The 19922-nt window shown below is 41.4% G+C and overlaps 1 protein-coding gene across 1 annotated transcript; it reads right to left on the bottom strand.

Annotated features, from left to right (window-relative positions):
* Nucleotides 1-5950: 5950 nt before the first annotated feature.
* Nucleotides 5951-12515, bottom strand: lhx6b (LIM homeobox 6b). The gene is made up of 9 exons (XM_076150914.1): nucleotides 12307-12515; nucleotides 11533-11663; nucleotides 10943-11074; nucleotides 10477-10598; nucleotides 9028-9248; nucleotides 8256-8356; nucleotides 7939-8034; nucleotides 7155-7326; nucleotides 5951-6654 (listed from the first exon to the last, which is right to left on the bottom strand). The coding sequence occupies exons 2-9, from the start codon at nucleotides 11533-11535 to the stop codon at nucleotides 6572-6574; spliced, it is 930 nt and encodes a 309-aa protein (XP_076007029.1). The 5' UTR covers nucleotides 11536-11663; nucleotides 12307-12515; the 3' UTR covers nucleotides 5951-6571.
* Between the last annotated feature and the right edge of the window lie 7407 nt (nucleotides 12516-19922).

The raw sequence follows: 19922 nt of genomic DNA, 5'->3' as shown, positions 1-19922 counted from the left end.
CTTGTGTAAATCAGTAGCTGGATGTTGGGATTATTGTTGCAGCACCTTAGCTGTGAGGATGACGCCACCTTGTGTGTATAAATGCTCACTACACCATGGGGCAACACGCTGCTGCTACTTTCCTATTTATATGCCTCATCATCACAAGTAAACAGCCAGAAAAGTGATATAAAAGTGTGACTGAGTGCAATATCTGGCCCTCGCACAGGCTTCACTGTGACTACTGAGCGCTTTAGTCTTGTGGTTTTTGTCTGTAAATGATCTGAAAAAGAATTAGGGATAATGTTCCTCAGGTTTTGTAATAATCCATCAGAATGTCACAAATAATAACACCAACCATTAGTTGCTAATTGCTCCATAAAGTTGACTGAGCTGAATTGTAAAACAAACTGTGGAGAGCAGCGGTTCAATCAATTACAAATATTTCCAATTTCCAATTTATATTTCATTCTGTCTGATTGCTGTGATTTTAAACGATATTCAATATTCATACACTTTATCTACTAAATAGATGCCAAATATTGTAATATACAGTATTTCTGAACATCCATAAATGCTGTAATATACTGTGAGGTTATTTAGTATGAAAATGTGAAAACGCCTTGTAGAAGGAAATGAGAGGAAATGAAGTCTAATCACATTAATTATACAAAAACAAAGAGAGAAAAATTATTCAAATCAATCAAATCAAATTGCTTGGGATTCTGTCTTTCACGTTATTCCACCTACAGCGCCACCAACCGGCAGTGTGTGTGTGTGTGTGTCCGTGTGTGTGTGTGTCCGCGTATGTGTGTCTGCTTCAAAATAGGTTGGACTCCAATATAATTCCTACTGTTCCAGTCCTCCACAGCGCCACCATCTGTTCCTAATGTGCAACAATCAGGCCCTGCTGTTGCCAAAACGACGGAGATCGTGCTCCAGCTTTTCATAAATCATAGTGAAGTGCTATAATATTTCAAAAGTGGTTGTCGTCCCCCCATAATAAACACATTCTGGGAACGCTTGCCATGGAGTTCCGTGTTTATTTTCGTATCGTTCACGCTGGCCGTCAGCCTGGATGAAGTGAATCATACGTTTCGGCTGTTTCCTTGCTTTTCGTCAGCTCTCCTCCCGTGTTCATGTGCTACTGTAAGACTCATAGTTTACACATGAAAAAAGTCTCCTTGTTTATTTCTCCGAATTTCTACAGCACACTATGTACTGGCCGGCGGCTCGCAGTCAAATAAATTCATTTTAACTTCTTTGTTTGGAAACTTGATACGGCATTCAGTGGCCTACAGCTTTTATGGCTGCAAGTTAAATAGTAGGCCTGTGCAACATCCAGGTTTAAGCAAAACACCCCAAGCCACAAAGTAAATTCATTGTGGTCAATGTTGCTTAAAGAAAAGGAGGTCCACCTAAAAATGTTCACCATGTAGTGTTAACTGTCGCACTGTTGTTTGTTGACGTGGTCCTGCTCTGAAGCCAGATATAGGTTTCGTTTTTGAACAACCCTCAGTCTGCTGATTCCCCTGATTGATGTCAGTGTATCACTAAATCTATTTTAAGGCCCCAGAGTTTCTTAAAATAATCTGTCTGTTAGAGGAAATTTCCCTGTGGTAGCTGTTGTTTGTTTGAGGACAAGTTTGAGCAGAATAAGATGTCTAGAAATCTCACGTTTTTGGTGCAATACTCCTGTTGTACTCTAAAAGAGCGACAGAGTGACAGAGTAACTGCACAGCGAAAACAAGAATTCAAGAGATTACCTCAAAAATTTAAGTTGTCAACAGTCAGAGAAGGAAGAAACAGGAGCAAGCAAGAATTTGTAAGCTTAGAGTGGTTTAGGTTTGATCAGCACATTTAAAAATGGGTAATAGAATCACTCAAATACAGGACAATCTTCCCAGGAAAAAGTTTTTAGGTGGACTTTGTGGCGAGTTCTTAAAGAACGAATTCTCCAGAAACAGATTTATCAACTCAGTGGTTAAGTAGGCCATGAGTTGTAGTGTTTTGTTTCCCAGATGGGCATGACGGATGTTTACGTGTGGTGCTGAAGAGGACTGAAGAGCAGAGAGAGATGTTCCTGAATTTAATCAGAGAAGAACTTACAGCTACATAAGACAGAAAGCAAATGCAAAACACATTTTTTAAAGTTTAAATGCAAAGCAGTCAAAGCAAAAGGAGCTGTAGAAGAAACAAAAGACGAAAATCTGTTTTTTTTTACGGAATGGATAAAATCTTTGGCCAATATTTGTTTCACTCAGCTCTGTTATCACCTCTTCAGGTGATGCTGACATGATTGATTCTTGGCTGGATGGTTTGGCTGAAATCCGACCCGGTGGCCGTTTCTCTCGGATTTGGTCCCTGAGAAACTTGTGCAGATATGATGATATAAAAGCCTGATCCATGTTTACTTCTGATCTTAATATTGTTGGATGAGAAACGTCCTTATTGACATCACATCACTTAATAATGGAATCGTTGCCATTTCGTGGCTGAACTTGGACATCTTTGACAATATTTGCTTGTGTTTCGTGCAAAACTGCCAATAGAAACATAGCTGTCAACTCCCCAAATCAGCTGAATTGAAAGACAAATAATCTACTTTCAATCATCTTCGAATAGGTTGAAATCAAGTATGTGTCAGCTTTTACTTGCAGTTTTTGGAGGAGGGAGTTTTACATTTCATGAGCGCTGCTGTGATTGCTGAGATATTTATATTCCATCTTCCTTACATTATTCATTATGAACTTAACACTTATAGCTGAGACACGGTGATGCTCATCAGCCATTCAGCTGATTTGATATGGAATCATCAGTTCAGTCAAATCATGTCATCAAGTGATGCAAGTGGGGGAAAAAAAACAAATCACAAAGCAACTTGCAGGAAAAAAAAAATTAGCAGACCCTGCCAGCATATGGAGACGTCTGAAATAAACTTGAGGAGGAGGAGGAGGGAGAAGAAGGATGAAGATGTCTCACATTGCAATCTTCCACAGAGGTTTTGTTGACTGTTGTGCAGAGGAGAGCTCATCAGCGTAAAGAACAGAAATGCGAATAAGGAGAGACGAGGGGCACTGCAGTGTATCTGCTCATTAGCCGGGCGACGCTGTAATTCAGCTCTGCAATCAGGGGCCTATTCATTAGCATGGGGGGCCGCTTTCATCTGCAACCACTTGAGGCTGCCAATCACTGAGGCGGACGCATGACATTATGACAAAACGGGGCGGCTTAAATGCTCAGAGATGCTCGTGCATGCAGGGAGACATGCCTGAAGCGTTTGTGTCTCGTAGGGATGAAATGTGGGTTTTGTGCGCTGTAGTGCTGGCAGGTGGCCTGAAATGTGTCAGCCTGATAATCATCATCACTCCGCTCAGCAGGAACACACAGATTTTCTCCTCAGATTTCTCAACAAGCCTCAGCTATGCGCCGGCTTCTGCCTGATCAAAAGTTATTGATTAAAGCAAAAATTGAAATTGAATGTGTAAGTTTAAGAGAGAGTAACACGTCCATGGCTCCCTTTACCTTGTGTGTGTGTGTGTGTGTGTGTGTGTGTGTGTGTGCCTTCAACTGTTGTCCGGTTTACTCAAATACTCCTTTGCTCTATGGTACTTGAGTACTTATAGTACCCCCCCTCCCCCTGGCCCCAACCCCCAATCTTGTTTTGTATCTTCTCTTCCATCCCTTTGTTCCTCCCTTCCTTCTTTTCTTCCTTTCTTCATTTCCTTTCCCCTACATTACGTCCTTCTTTTCCTGATTCCATTCTCTGTTCTCTGCCCATCCTTCTCTTTCTGTTATCTTTTCTTCCCTACCTCTCTTCCGCCCCTGTCCTCTTTATTTCATTCCCCTCCCCTGTTCTTACTTCTGCTATTCCATGTTTTCCTTCTCCCCATATTTCGGATTTTCTTTCTCTATTACTTTTCCTTCCTACCTTGCCTACTGCCCTTTTCCTTGCTTCCTTCCTTCTCCCTGTCTGCCTCTTCTTGTTGTTGTTTTCCCCTTTCTTCTTTTTTCCTTCCATTCTTGCTTATTTCTTCCTTCTCTATGCGTTTTTCTTATTTCTTTCAAGCTCACATTTAGAGACAAACGGTGCCACACAAAGAGACACTACAGCTACACTTACAGTAGATATTAAACAGTGATATAGATAAGGGCACACACACACACACACACACACCTGGCCCAGTCAGTGCTTGGCCATCTTTAATTAAATCTCAAAGGCGTATAAGGGAGCCATTGTGTGTGAGTGTTTTATCTGCTGTACTTATCTGCTGTCTGCTGGGTCAGACAGGCAGCGATGCTCAGAAACAGGAGAAACGCTGCCGTCACCTGAAACTCCACAGCTCCAGCATTTATCCCTCTGCATTTCCACTTAAACTCAATATACATGTTCACACTCATGGAACGAGGACACTTCAAGCCTGGGAAAGTCCATCTGAGACGAATCAAACATTTAAGAAAATACATAAAGCAGCAGCATGAGTGTAAAGGCTTTTCCCCTAAATCCCATCATAATCATCATCATATCATAATCGCACCATCATAATTTGGAATATTTATCCTAAGAGTTACATAAACACAACCACTTTATTGGCTACACATGTACAGGCTGATGCAATCCAGTAGAACAATGCACAGTTTTTGGGGCTGAAGGCTGTGTAACTTTGTATTGGACTGTAGCATGTTTATGTCGTTTAGTCTGCCCTCATTTAAATAAATGAAAAGGGCAGAAAATGTGAAACATCATATAATAATATAGGAACACTCATCAACAACAAGGCTGAACAGGCGTAGATGGGAGTTAAAAAACAAAAAAATATTCTGGAATAATAATAATAATAATAACAATAACAATAATAATAATAATAATAATAATAATAATAATAATAATAATAATAATAATAATAATAATAATAGTAACAGGGGGTTATCAAGCAAAAATGTTTTTTAAGACAAAGCATTTGTAAAATTGAAAAAGACAAAGAAATGTATTCATGTATCTCACACTGTGCCTCACTCTTCCCTGGGTCGAGCTTCACCTCATCACTTTCATTTTTAAGCATTTCATAACTTCAGCATGAATAACCTCTTTAGTGGAGATAAAAATGCTGCATCAGCCTTCTGCCAGAACTGAACATTCTGAGCTGCACAAAGGAAGCATTTAAAGTCCTACTGCATTGGATTGCATTAGATTGCACAGGTGTACCTAATAAAGTGGTAAATCAGTGTGTATTGATGGGAGTGGTGTATTTGGCTTACATTTTGTATACTGGTTGTGAAAGTATGAATCAATATGCTTTGTCGTTTAAACCTCACTCTTGCTCTCACTTTACGTCACTTAGTAACATGTCATCAGCGGTGTAAAGGTGAATGTGAATGGGAGCGGCACAGTCGGAGAATTCATGTTTTAAAAAGGCACATTGATCCCTGGAGAAACGCAGATATAAAGATCCCCTTTAAGCCAAATTATCCCTGCTGCTTTGATTTCATTCTCCACGTCGCCGCCATGACAGCATCTTAAGTGCTGCTAATCAATGTAACAGCTGTAAATAATCTGTGTTAAAAGGCTTCATAAAAGCTAACAAAGTGCCTGATCAATCACCATGCTGGGAGGTTAAATGCCTCCAAACATTTTCACAGCTGGATTGATCACATTTTCCATTAAGTACAGGAAGTAAATTGGAGATGATTTGCAGGTTCTTTATGACGTTGAGGTTATCTTAGGCACTTGACCTCTGATAGTTGACCTCTAGATTTAGGGATTTTGGGTGAAGGGCAGAACAGAACAGAGGGGGATGAGTATTTGTGTGTGATGACGCTCTAAACATGCAAACACACACACACGCGCACACACACACACACACACACACACACACACACACACACACACACACACACACACACACACACTCTTCATCCCAAATAGTTTAAACACTAAAAAATCCTTGTAACCAATCTGGTACGTTTTTATTAAATCGTAGCAGTATTTATTTACAATGTACAATCAATGAATTATTCCATTGCGAGACACGTTTGAAAGTGCTTTTCGAGAAGTTTCATTCTGAATAAATAAGAGTTTCCATTTTCTGACAACAACACAACAACGAACAACAGTGAAGCCGCAAAATTGCCCATCACATGTACAAAAATGTGGAGGTTTTGATACTGCTACAACATTCCTTCTTTTGTTTTTTTTTGTTTTTTGAACGCTCATTTTGCAGCCATTTGAAATACCTTGTACGAATGAGTAAACAAGATCAAAACAAAAATCCTGACCTGATGTTTTGTGTCCCATAAAAAACTAAAAGTGGTCTTCTTCTACTTCTTCTTCTTCTTCTTCTTCTTCAAAAACATAAACAACCTCTGCTGCTGGAGGGGATGCGGGACATTTCTCCAACCACAGTCCGATGTCGTGGAAAGACATCTTATAGCTCAGCAGTCTCACAATTAGGAATCCCGAGTGTTAGAGGAAGATGGCTGAGGCCTCCGTCGCTCCAGGATTCCGTATACTCCCAAACAAACCCAACAGGTTATGCAACGAGACCTTACATGGATTTCTCACAATACGACGAGGGGAAAGTGTGGACTGAGGTCAGCGGCTGATGGGAAGCTGCGGTAAGGAGATGGACGGATGGCCCAAGTGGTTGGGAGCAGCGAGCACGGAGAAGGGATGACCTGCATGCAGAGACCACATGACCTTTAAGGATCGGACAACTCAAATCAACAAAGTGAAACAGAGGAAGGTTAAAGAGCCAAATGATTACTAAAACTATGTACTTATACTGCACTTGAATACCAGATTTGAGACACTGATACCTAACATGTGTACTGTCTTTCCATTTGGAGAGATTTCCCTCGACTACATTCCAGAGGGAAACTTTGTGATGTTTGTAGATGCTGGTTTCACACTGAACATGAGATCTTAGCTGGTAATTTATGATCAAGGGAGAATCTTGTAAATCCACAATGTACAACTTATCGGGTATTTCAGTACACATGTATAGAGATGACTGCATAAGGGGAGAAGATCCATCATAAACCGGAGTGCTGCACTCGTCTTTTAAACCTCAGACATATTTCTAAACTTGTCTTACATATTCAATCCAATTCAGGAAAAAAAACACTTAATAAGCCAAATAGAAACATTTGCCCAATGACCCCCTGCTGACACTCACTGTCCAGGTATCCGTGCAGGGCCAGGAGATGAGGCCGGTCCGGGCTGCTGAAGGGGGAGTAGTGGATCTCATCGGGCAGCGACGGGGGAATTCTGGATAGCGGCGCGCTCTGCGAGTAGTTGTTCTGAAGAGGCTGCTTTTTGTGCCGCGCACGGCAGTTCTGAAACCAAACCTGGAAAACATCAGCAGACGGCGTAAACAAGAAGGATGTCAACCGCTCCTCAGAAGATCCTCTTTCTGTTTGTTTGTCTTTCTTTCTTTCTTTCTTTCTTTCTTTCTTTCTTTCTTTCATTCCGTCTTTTTTCCGCCAACCATACAATCAGTACATTTTTCAAAAAAACATATGTGCCATAATGGCACTGAGCACTAAGACTACTACTAAAGTCCTTCACTATAATGAATTCAAAAAGTAGTATTATCACAATGGATCAACTTAAGTAAAAGGTATTAACAGTACAAACTCAGTATCTAAAGTAAACAGAATGATGTATCACTTTAGATATTGTGTGCAATTCTCAAACGTGGCTGATTTTTATATCATATCAACATGTAAAGTATAAACTCTTTGTGCTATCAAGCGAAATTAAGACTGTACAAGATTTTGTAAATCTATAATTTACTGCCTGATGTCAATACAGTGGAGTAAATGCACAATATTTCCGTCTGAAGTCGGGTAAAAGTCCACCCAGTTAAAACTATTTGATGTGTGGGCTTGCCAGGGTAGTAAATAGTAGTAAAAGTAGTAAATAGTAAATACTGCGTTTCCCCTGTGTCTGCTCCTCACCTGTATGACTCTCCTGCTCAGGCCCGTCATCTCTGCCAGCTTCTGTAGCGTCTGAGCGTCCGGGTTGTTGTCCTGCGCAAACTGGTTCTGCATCACCTGAAAACAACGAAGAAGCTCAGAGACGGATACATGAGACACTGAGGTATTCACACACACACACACACACACACACACACACACACACACACACACACACACACACACACACACACACACACACACACACACACACACACACACACACACACACACACACACACACACACACACACACACACACACACACACACACACTCGCTCGGTTGCAGAATCTCTACCTGCAGTTGCTCTGCAGTGAAGGACGTCCGTGCCCTCTTGGCTGGTTTGGGTTGACAGTCCTGGTCTGAGGGTAAAGCTCCTTCCAGGGTCAGCCCGGTGCCTGACAGGAAGCACTTAAAGGCTCATTTCACTCAAATAACAAAGCAAAAACGCCATTCAACTAATCTCTACTATCTATATGCAGATGGCTTTAAAGATTTGAAACTTTTAGATGTTCCACTGGTACAATGGAGGTGAATGAAAGCCATTTGTGTTGGTCAAAGCAATGAAAATGAACATGTATTTGATTACAGGGGGAACTACTTTCTGCAAAATCTTCCTCTGTGGTTTAGCATAATTATTTACGTGAGGAGTTTCACACTGCTGATTTGCTTTTTAAATATTGTTATTCCATGAACATATTCCATATATAATCTAAAATCATGAAACCAATCGCTGTCGATTCTCCCCAAACTGAAGAATACAGGAACACCAAACAACAACAAGTTCCATTGCAGACATTTTTCTGTTTTTCAGTTAAGTGGACAATGAACAATGTATATTTTCCTTACTGGTTATAGTTTCTAAAGGTGACCAGAACCTTATCTTTTCACTTCTTCTTATCTATATAGGGATATATAAATATCTCTCCATAGTAATTCCTGCCCCTCTTTCTCTAACCTTCAGATTATGTGTCATTCTCTTATCCTCTCTCACATTATCAGTTAACCTCCCATTGGGAAAAATGTTGAAGCTAGAAGTGTGTGTGTGTGTGTGCTTGCATCACTGTACCGTTCTCGGCGGCCCTGCGCAGATTGTCCAGCATGATGTCGTAGTGGCTGCGGCACAGCACTCTGCCCTCCACCAGGCCAAACTCCTCCCCGGTGGACAGCTGCCTCTTACAGGAGAAGCAGGCAAAGCAGGCCAGGTGGTACACACTCCCCCGCGCTCGCCGCACCCAGTCGCTGGCAAACACCTGCCGGCCACACTGGGCACACTTAGTGCCAAACCTACTGTGAGAGAGAACACAGAGGCAGGTGAGGGCTGCTGGAGCTGCCCTCTGATGTGTGTAATGCTCATGTTCATGTGTGGAGCATGTTTAGTATCTGTTTTTGTGTGACTGTTAGCATTGATACACATGTAAACTATGTGAAGTGAACTCTGATGTGAACAAACATAAAGACTCAGTATTGATTTTAGATGAACATTGTGATATAATCAGTCGCTTGAGCAAAAAAAAATGGAACTATTAAATACAGTTTGTGTCAAATATATGAGTGCAGATGTTTTTCACTGCAATTCATTCCACAAGATGACGATCATGTTTTCAGTCTCCAGCTTTCCCTTTGGAGCAGAGCAAAAAGGTTCAAAGGTCAAGTGTTTCCAGCAAAATCGAGGTGTGAGATTATAGATGTGCAAGAATAAACAATAAAGCGGCAAAACAATGGCATGAAAAATTATTTAGTTTGAGTTAAGACAATGGCTACAACATCATAAGGAGGGAGAGGGTAAAAAATATCCTCTATGACCTTGATGACTTTTAAGTATTACAATGTATTTATTGTCTTTTTCTTCTTTCAGGAAATCAACTGAATCCGAAGTAATATTCATAAAATATCACAGTTAAATTATCTGACAACACTGCAACATGAAAAGTAAAATAGTACACTACAATAAAATACTCTTACATTAAGTACTCACTGGCCTACATTGTTGGAGTAGTAGCTTTGTTTTCACACTGTTCTTCGTTCGTTTATAAATGTGTAAGATAATACCTTTTGACATTCTCTCCAATGTATTTTCGTTTTAAGAAAGGAGGAATTAAATCTCCGGTTTAATAAAATGATCTGGCACATTTACGGTTTTGCGGCGCGTGTTTCGCTTTACAGATTACTTTCGAATGTTTAACCACTTGTGGCGAGAAAATACAACATTTCCAAACGAAAATAAAACCAGTAACGGAATGAGGGAGTCGCCAATGCACGATAACAATTTCACACAATTAAACAAAACCTTAGTTAAAAAAATAGAGTCGTATTTGATATTTTCCTTTAAAAAAAGAAAACACTGACACTCGTAATTTCACTACATTGTGCGTTTTTAATACAATTAATTTACCATGACGGATTTCAAAAAAGACAATTATGTCCAATTATATTTTTGACGACAAATTCAACTTCACGGAATGATTCAATTGTAAATAAATAAAGTTTTGATGATTTCCTCCTTCCGGTTTCTTACCTGAAATAGTCCAGTTTGCAGTAGATCTCTTTGTTCTTCACGTAGCAGCTGCTGTGTTGGCGCAGCGACGCTCTGCACACCGAACACTCCAGACAGCCCAGGTGCCAGTTCAGGTTGTTCACCTGCAGCGGGACCAATAATCAATATATTAGAAACAAACAAACAAAAAAACACATTAAAAAAAAACAAATGAAATCGTCAACACAATATCTTGGTCCATAAGCAACTTCCAAAACTCCAAAATGAATCAAGTTTGTAGATATTTACAAAAAATCAAAGAAGGTCAACATTTCAAAAACTAAATCATATCCGGTTTATCTATTAAGAAGATTCCAGATTAAAATAACAACCAATTTCTTCATTTACTTTAAATTAACTATGAAGGCTTTGTTGTGAGATTATTATTAGGGACAGAGACGCTGACGGACTTGTCTCTCCTGTCTTTATGTCTCTCGGTGTCTCTGACCTTGAGCAGGTATCTGTCCTGGATCTCCGTGCCGCAGCTGGCGCACTGGTTCTTGGCGGCCGGAGGGGAGCAGAGGCAGGCGGCCTCGGGCGGGCTGGACTCCTCGGTCTCCTTCTTCACCTCCGCGTTAGACTGTTGCAAGAAAACATTTCAACTCAACTTGGTGTTTGTTTCCTTTTCCCCGGAGCAAACACAAAAAAGACGAAATTGAAGAATTACGGAAATATCGCAAATAACGGATGATAAATTTAAACAAATGGAACTCAGTTGTCAGAAAAAGCGTCCGTTTGCGTGTTTGCATCTAGACTACACTCTTTACATTTAAAGCTGTTTTTTTTCTTTTTTTTAACCTTTTTTTTGCCTGCCAACATATAGAATTACCCCACAAACCAGGCGTTTTGAAGCTCAGTCGGATGATTAACAGTCCCATCAAATGGACTCATGCATGCGGCTTTAACACACTTTACTCCCATGCAAAACTTTTGGAATATAGACGAAAACGTGAAATAAAGGAAACCTCAAAAAGACACCAGAGAAACAGAAGGTTGCAAACCCAAAAAAAAGTCTTAGTCCAGATGTTGGTGACTCACCATGTTGGGCTCTTGAACGCTGCCTATTTGGAGAGAAGATGGAATTCGCTCTGCGCATTACGCATCTCTGCCCCAACCCACACTACATCCGGTCCCAAACAACGAATAACAGTTTCTCCTGCATTTAAACCCTGGCGACAAAAGAAAAATTTTGATGCAATTAAGAAGAAGAAGATGAAGAAGAAGAAGAAGAAAAAAAACTAGGATCGATCATTGCTCTTGTGCTATATATTCCCATGCAATCAAACGCGGTGAAAAGAAAGGATGGGACTATATATTTGCAATTAGCGGTGGATTGAAACGCTGCGCTTGATAAGTGTCAATTTCATCTGCCAATCAAGAAAAGGCAACGGAGCCAACAAGCTAAAAAGGGACGGGGAAAAGCGGCGCATCCATAATTTCAATAGGTGTATAACCGAAAAATCGAAAAATCTCCAAAGTGAAGAGGCTCAATTGGAGATCGGTCTATTCATAACAGACAATGTGCACAAACTGCAGCTGATCTTGAGACATAAAGGAGCTTGATTGTCTCTTTCTCCTGACAGAGATATTTAAGCACTTGAGGCTCCCCTGGGTGATTACAGCTGCATTCATAAAGTGCCAAAAAAATCTGCGTCTGGGTGGCAATCCAGCGTCCGTGTTGTCCTTCATCTCAACCAAATTAGCAGCAACGGGAGATTATGTTAATTACCTGCTCTGATGTCAATATTGGAGGCCGTTAAAGCAGAAATAAGCCGGGTTTTAATGGAAAGAAAGCGGAAAACAGCTCTATACCTTCCGCACTGTGGTCCAATAAAACTTCTCTCCTCTGCTGATGTTTCATTTTCCCAGAACATCACAGGAAAAACAAATCCAAATAATCCCGTGGAACGTCAATCTAACGCGTATATTCTCTGCTCAATGCACATCGTCATAGTCAGTCAGTCCAACCTCAGGCTGTTCTGTTGGGAATCAAACCAGCCTCCCTGTGAGTGAGGCTCATTGGGTCCGCAGCAGCAGCTTCTCTCCGCCTCAAAGCAAAAGTTTACACCCAGGATGTGATGCTGCACACCGGATCAGGGTTTGGGGACGGAGACGTGGGTTCACCAGGCTGCTGGATGTTATATATTCATGTGCTCAAACCAAGAGAATCCTGATTGCAGATTGCAGATTGGAGTTAATTGCCTCTTTCTGGGTTCGTACCGCTGCATCACAGCTGATTACCAAGAAGCTATTTTTGGAATGATGAAATAGCTCAAATGAAGGTTTGTTTTCCTGTGATTTTGGCTTCATTACATGCACACAGAGCCATAGACTTTCACATATTTAATATAAGCCACGTTTCTGCAATTTTGTGACATATATATATATATATATATATATATGTGTTAAGAGCATTATTATTGCTGGATACAGAACAGGATGTCAACTTACTGTCAACAAAAAGGAAACATACTGAAATATGTATTAGTGTGATTAAAATGAATTATCAGAAACTGTTGCATTGTGTGTTTCTGTGGTTGTGTGAATTACACACACACACACACTTTGTATATTATGAGGAGGGAATTGGTAGCAATATTTTTAGCTTTTCTATTGAATCATGACACACAAAAATATGCAAATGAATGGCAAAGTCCAAACTTCCAGTATGTGTGTTTTTCCTGGCATGACCCTATTCGATATTATGGGTCCCGGTTGCCCATAGTAACCCATTACTGCTCTAGAGCCTGGTTTCTGTTTCTGACCTGACCCAGTGCCCAAAACTGTTTGATTCTGGGTGTCACCCTTCATCGTCCTGGGCGGAGTCATGAACTATACAGGCTCGTCCCTCAGCTGGTCATTACAAACATTTCCAAGACAGACAGTGCAGGCAGTGACTTAACAGAGAGGTAGTGATGATGGAAGAGTGTTATCTCACCACCGCCATTATCTCAACTCTTTAGGAGGACTGATGATGTCCACATGTGACCAGTGAATGATGATGCTACTGAACAGACAGGCACAAGTACTCTGTGGCCTCACGTCAAGCCTCAAGAGGTTTCTAAACAAGTTTAATCGATATGGATAAACGGCTGGTGCAGGTGTTTGGTGCTGAGATTTTACAGTGTTTGGAGTAAATAAGGACTGTAACACTGCAGAAATGTTCAGTAGGCATTGAACGTTGCAATATGACATGTTGTGTTCATGATACCCTTCATAATACCTGAAACTATCTTGCTGAACCACTATTTTGCACTAAAATTACTATAATAATAATAGATTTAATAGTTGCTTTGTTTGTAAAATGATGTTTAAAGTGATCTGATCTGGACTGATACATCTGATTGATCACTTTGGAATAAATTGAAAGAAATATGTGAAACCTGGCCTTGAGTTTGGATCAGTACATCAAATGAATGGGTTCATCTTCATCAAGAGAATTGATGTTCATGATGTCATATTCACATGGTCACTAAGTCATGAATGATGAAATAATATCACATACTAACAATAACAAAATGATCAATAGTGATTTCAAGGAGCAGGACCAAAGTAAATATGTGCAGCAGCTTATGTAGATAAAGCTGCAGGACAGAGGCGATTACAGGGATATCTGCATTCTCTTATACTAACTTTGTAACTGAATAAAGGCCAAAATGTTACGCAACGGATATTCAGAAACGACAACAGGACCCCACCTTAATGCTGTTTGTTTGCACACTGGGAAACAAACAGCATTAAGGTGGGGTCCAAATAGGAGATTGCCCTCGTGTGAACTCCCCTGCACCTCACAGTGAGTGGACGACACACGAAACACATTGTTGACATACCAAACATCAAACTGTCCACTGGGGCCCATTGTGTCTAATAGCTTTAGCATGTGCTGCATGCAGCTTGTTTTTATGGTGGACGTGCATCAGCGCCTTATTGTTTGTTTGGAACACAGATCAGCTGTGCTGTGCCTAAAGGAAGGGCAGGGCAGCACACGCACACACACACACACACACACACACACACACACACACACACACACACATACACACAAACACGCAAACATGCTTTGGCAGTGCTGTGCCAACACAATGAGAGCATCAGGATGCAACAGGTGAAGCTTGTCAAATCCTTCACTTGAAACAAAGTAGTGATACCACAATGGGAAAATACTCGTATTCAAAATTGAGAAGTATTCAGTAGTTTTACCAGTTTTCTCACAGGATGTAAGCTAACAAATATGATTGTTACTGTGAAGACAGTATGATAAATGATTCATCAATAATACAAATTCTGAATAATAGAGACAGTACTTGTGTCAGTGGGCAGCCATCATAGTGGTGTTTATAGTGTCGTGCTCATGGACCAACCCTCTACAGCCTATAGTGCCTTGATCAAGGGCAATGGCAGGAGAATCCACGCAAGGAATTCAGGAATAAATTCAACCAGGTTGGCTCAGCCTTTGTGGTGGTACTGTATGAGCTCTAATACATTTAGCATGTGATTGTTCAATTCTTTTACAGTAATGCACTCAAATGTGAAGTGTTGCTCCATCATGCTGGTAGAGTTGTTTGATTTAAATTTGAAAACCTGAAACTAAACTTAGCCAGGCTGCCTCCTCTTGATCTTTGAAGCATCAACGCAATCAACATCACAATCATTAATACAGGAAAAAATCAGCCATCAGAATAAATTGTGATCTGGAGAGAAAATCAGGTGGTAATGAGCTGATTAGAACACAAAGGACAGGGTCGCCTGTTCTGTTAAAGTCCAGGATCTGCTTTTCAGTAAATCTTTTTGTTCAGGGGCGAGGTGCTGACAAAAAGCCACGGCTGTGATTCAGACGACTTTCCCTCAGTGTTCCGTGCTACACAAAGCCAAGGAACAGGATGACTGATGCTCTGTTTGGCACATTGGCTGAAAGAAAATGTTTGGGGAAGGGCGGAGCAGGATCGACACGAAACCCTGCAGTCTTATCTTGTTTCTCTAGAACCTCTGCCGCCATGGTAACCTGTGGTCGCATAGGAAGGCTGGTAGAATATTTGGAGCTAACAACTGGATCTCATTGGCTCCTCACACCCCGTTCTGCATGTCAACAGGCTGTGAGTATGTTCACTGGCGATTAAGCAGGTTTTACAAAAGCATCCACCCAGCTACACACTTGAGTTCAAATGAAATGATGAATTTTTGTGAAGGAGATGTTATGGAATATGATGAAGCATATGACTAATACAGGAAAAATTGCCTCAGGCAGTGGATGTTTGCCTGTGAGAGCTTGTTGCAGAATCGTTTGGACTTCTGAGGTCCCAGCATGCAGGATTGTCCAACATTCAACAGGCTGCATCTACTCTGAGATCAAACCCATCTAGATTACAGTCCTGCAGCCAAGCTTTCAACAAACAAAGGAAATGGCACATTACACCATCCCTCTCTGAAAAGTTGCACTGGAGAAAAAAACCTCTGCAGTTATTTAACAAATACAAGTTTATTTGAAGTACAGACAAGGAAAAATGGAGGGCTTTTTTCAGGACTTGCACTCCATATGACAGCAATTTGGGGGTATTGTGTATTTTGGCCCAAGCGTGTGGTCTATGATAGATGACAGGAGAGAAAATCACAAGCCGCTGGCTCGAGCACAGACATGCAAATTGCTTTCAGCTGATTGCCTTATTCTGTTTGATATTTATCAAGTGGATTACAGTATGTCTCTTTATTTACAGCCAGGAAGCAGCTGATCACTTCCACTAGAGAGGAGGGGGGGGGGGGATAAAAAACCCCCGCAGGATAAAAGTATAAATCCCTGAAGTGACCAGTGAACGCTGTAAAATGAAGTGTGTGCTTGAATGCATTGTGGTTTACCAGATCAGGGGAGATGACACACACACACACACACACACACACACACACACACACACACACACACACACACACACACACACACACACACACACACACACACACACACACACACACACACGTCTCAACATCTGATGGAGTGCTGGTCTGAATACTGTGATGATGCTTTATTGAACAAAGGGCACAAATTGAAAGCTTTCAAGTGATTTAAGTACATAATTTAAGTACATATTTAAGATAATAAGATATTATTTCTCACATAATACTGAATAACTGAACTTCATTGAGGTTTCTTTTACTTTCAGAACATAAATGCTCGTTGTGAACCTGAAGAATCCAGTTTTACAGCTTGAAAGCAGTGAAGTTTCATAAATCATTACAGCTATTCTGCACCTTTTATGATATTATAAATTCTTTGTACATTTCTGAAAAACAAAATGTTTACCTCCAGAAATGGAAACGGTCTCATTTGTCTTTGATGTGGTTTCTACTGCAGTAAACTCAATGTTTGGTTTCAGTTTTCAAACAAAAAAGTAAAGTTGAAAAATGAGACATTCATTCCTAAAGCGAAAGAATGAAGAAACATTTGCCACAAATACAACAACTATGGCTGCTTGTCTCTATTTGCTTTCTTCGTGCTGCATTCATGGTCACATGGTCAAACATCTAAACCACATGTCAGCATAACTCTTATTGTTCTATTTGCAGAATCTTTTTCACTTTGACTTTAGTCCAGCTGATGAATAACAGGGATGGTTTCTATTTTATTTTGCAGAAATCTGTAGCTATATATAACACATCACAGGTACAATTTTCAGAGTTGCTATCTAAAATGTGTGCCTGTCAATTATTTAAAGATCTAAGGTTGTGTTTCAATTTAAAACTCAGGTGTCAATATATACAATATAAAATGAATCTCTACAATATCTGTTTAGAGGATTTCCCAACACAGACATGTGACAGAGGACAGAGAAAAAAAGACAAAATAAAAAGGACATATATAAGAATAAATATGAAAGCATGTTTATTAGATCAGGCCCATTATTCAAAGACGCTCAGCAATAATATGTTGGTAAGAGCTCCAGTTTCGTGAGCACAGCACTCTCATAGCCCTGCATGATCTAATATCGCCCCCCGTCCCACCTCAGCTCAGGCTCCAGCAGGTCTTTGCTTTAGCTTCAGATAAGATGGAGGAGTTAGGTCAGTGTCAGAGATCAGCTACTTACCCAATCAGGTAACCAGCTCCAGCAGGGAAATTGCTTCCTTCCGACCACTTGCACTCACCTGCAGTGACCCGGAGCAATCAGAGGTGAAGCAGGCTCCTAATCAGAAGGGGAAAAAAAACCTTTAGGTCAGCGTGTGCACACCCACCCAACCATGCCCCCCCCCCTACCCCATTGCACCCCACCCCCACCTCCCACCCCTGCAAAAGGCAAGCTCTGAGTTCAAGTGTTTAAACTGTCACATCAAATAGGCTCAACGTAGCGATTACTTGCGCAGGAGGTATTGTGTGTTTAGTTTGACGCCGGCTGCAATATCCTGCCTCCCCGTTGATCCTAGCGGCTCGGGGTGTAGAGCCCAGTCTGGCTGTGCGGAGGAAAGGGTGGCCGGTGCCTGGCACGCTCGCGCTCTGATCAACCGCAGGAAGTGTCGACGGTGGGACAGGAAACGGAGGGCTGTGTTGGCCGAGGGATCCATAACCTGTAGCAGGACCAGGGTTCCTTCCATGTTTGTTTGGATAGGAGCACCTCTGGTCATTCAGCAGATTGGAAAAGGTGAGTAAGACAGCAAAGGGTAAGAGGACAGTTAAGGCCTCAGTATGCTTCAAATAAAGTGCCTGATGGATCGCATGAGAGTTCCTGACAAAGTGGACAAAGTGGCAGAAGACAAAGAGGAGGGCTGGAGAGAACCGACAAACACCCTGCCCCTGATCCCAGAGGAGGATAAAGCACTGGGAAGAACTGGGAATTACTGGGTCAGTGGGATAACAGGTGGAATCCATCTCTGTGGAGAGGAATTATCATCTCCGTCATAATAGTATTCAATTGTGGCTGATGTTGTTGCTGAATAGATGCTATTTGACTCAGGAAAGCTGCAACATCTTGCATTCTCCACTGTGGTTGCAGCTGAAGCACCCCGAGCCCTTTTTTCTATCTTGACCTGAGCGTTTGTCTTCTCTTGTTTTGATCTCTGCCTGTTTTCACTTTGTGGCTTTCGCTTGTCCCCCTGAACTTTTTATTGACATTTTGTATATGACCTCTCCCTGACCTTTGACCATAATAAAGTCTGTCCTGTTCCAGTTTGCTTTTGGGTCCGTTTATCTGAAATGATGTCCATTGGCTTGTGTTTCACGTGGCTAGCTGCTTTGTATCTCTGTGTCAGGAGCTGCCAGCGTTCCTTTAAGAAGCTACTAAGTATCATTGCTGCACCAAACACACTAATTCATGAAGGAAACAACTTCATTCTTGAACGCCTTTGTTTCATTCTTTCCAGCAGCGGCTCTAATACTCTGTCATACTGAATCACCCTGAAAGCTTCATTCATAGGCTGAACTACAAGCTTTGCAACTTATGTTCAACACATAGTAATTATTACATTACATTATGAAAATGAGGGAAATCAACAACAAAAAAAATAATTCATTCTTCCTTACATTTGATTTGGTATCTCCTAAGGTTTGCGTTTTATTTTATGAATAGATTGGTAGCCTCTGGTCAAGTGACACATTGATGGATCATCCTCTGAAGTACCTTCGGTGAATGTGCCCTTGTGTTTGTTTTTCACGCACCCTTGACTTTTGAGGGCCGGACCCTGAGCACTTGAAACTGTGAACACGTATAAAGTGGGCTGTGTGCAGAGTGACTCCATTACAGTGAGGGGACTCTGTGTTTTTCTGTGGTGAACTGTGCCAGCTCTCTGACAGCTGATGAATGACTCTGACTCTCAGTCCTCCCACAGTCCTCAGATCATTTGCAGAGTGTAGTGTAGAGGCTGCCAAAGCCGGCTCACAACGCAACCAGTGCAAATCTTTTTCGAGTAAAATCATGCTTGACCAACAGCAAAACTGACAATACCGGTAGAAAAATAAGAGGCAATATGCCATCATAAACCATCTTCAACTGGAAGGTAAATGTGCACAGTGGCCAGTGGCAGTGGACAAACTAGGCCCTGTGCCAAGGACCCCCCTACTTTCTGAAGGTCCAATCCCTCCATTTGGATCCAAATGTGGAGGGTCTGAGTCTGGGGACTTGAGGGGCCCAAGCAATATCTCACCCACGGCCCAAGAAGACTGAGGCCAGGCCAGCGTGTGCAAACCTCTCTTCTCAAATCAGCTGCTTCTCCTCACTACTTGAACGAATGATACATGTTTTGTTTTTGAAAGGACCCACCACTGTGCGGCTCTGTCAAACACCCCATCTGAGATAATTCATGATGCCCCGCCTGTACCTCTGTTGCCATCCCGTCAGTCGGATTGACCTGCTCCATAACTGGACAGGAAGTCTGCTAATCTGTAACCTGATCCAGGAAAAGGAAGAAGTCAGGAACAAGCCTTCAGTGCTTTCACCAATCGTATTCATCAC

This window comes from Genypterus blacodes, unplaced genomic scaffold, assembly GCF_046128005.1.
Source record: "Genypterus blacodes isolate CSIRO-AG114 ecotype Tasmania unplaced genomic scaffold, CSIRO-AGI_Gbla_v1 ptg000053l_1, whole genome shotgun sequence".
In the NCBI taxonomy this organism is placed as follows: domain Eukaryota; kingdom Metazoa; phylum Chordata; class Actinopteri; order Ophidiiformes; family Ophidiidae; genus Genypterus; species Genypterus blacodes.
This window is presented reverse-complemented; position numbering and strand designations above follow the sequence as displayed.

What these genes read in the sequence shown, in the direction of transcription:
- lhx6b (XM_076150914.1), bottom strand. An exon ending in TCACTGCAGAGCAACTGCAG is followed by an intron (nt 8,035 to 8,255) that starts GTAGAGATTCTG and finishes CGTTGTTTTCAG; the next exon opens with GTGATGCAGAACCAGTTTGC. An exon ending in TGAGCAGGAGAGTCATACAG is followed by an intron (nt 7,327 to 7,938) that starts GTGAGGAGCAGA and finishes GATGTTTTCCAG; the next exon opens with GTTTGGTTTCAGAACTGCCG.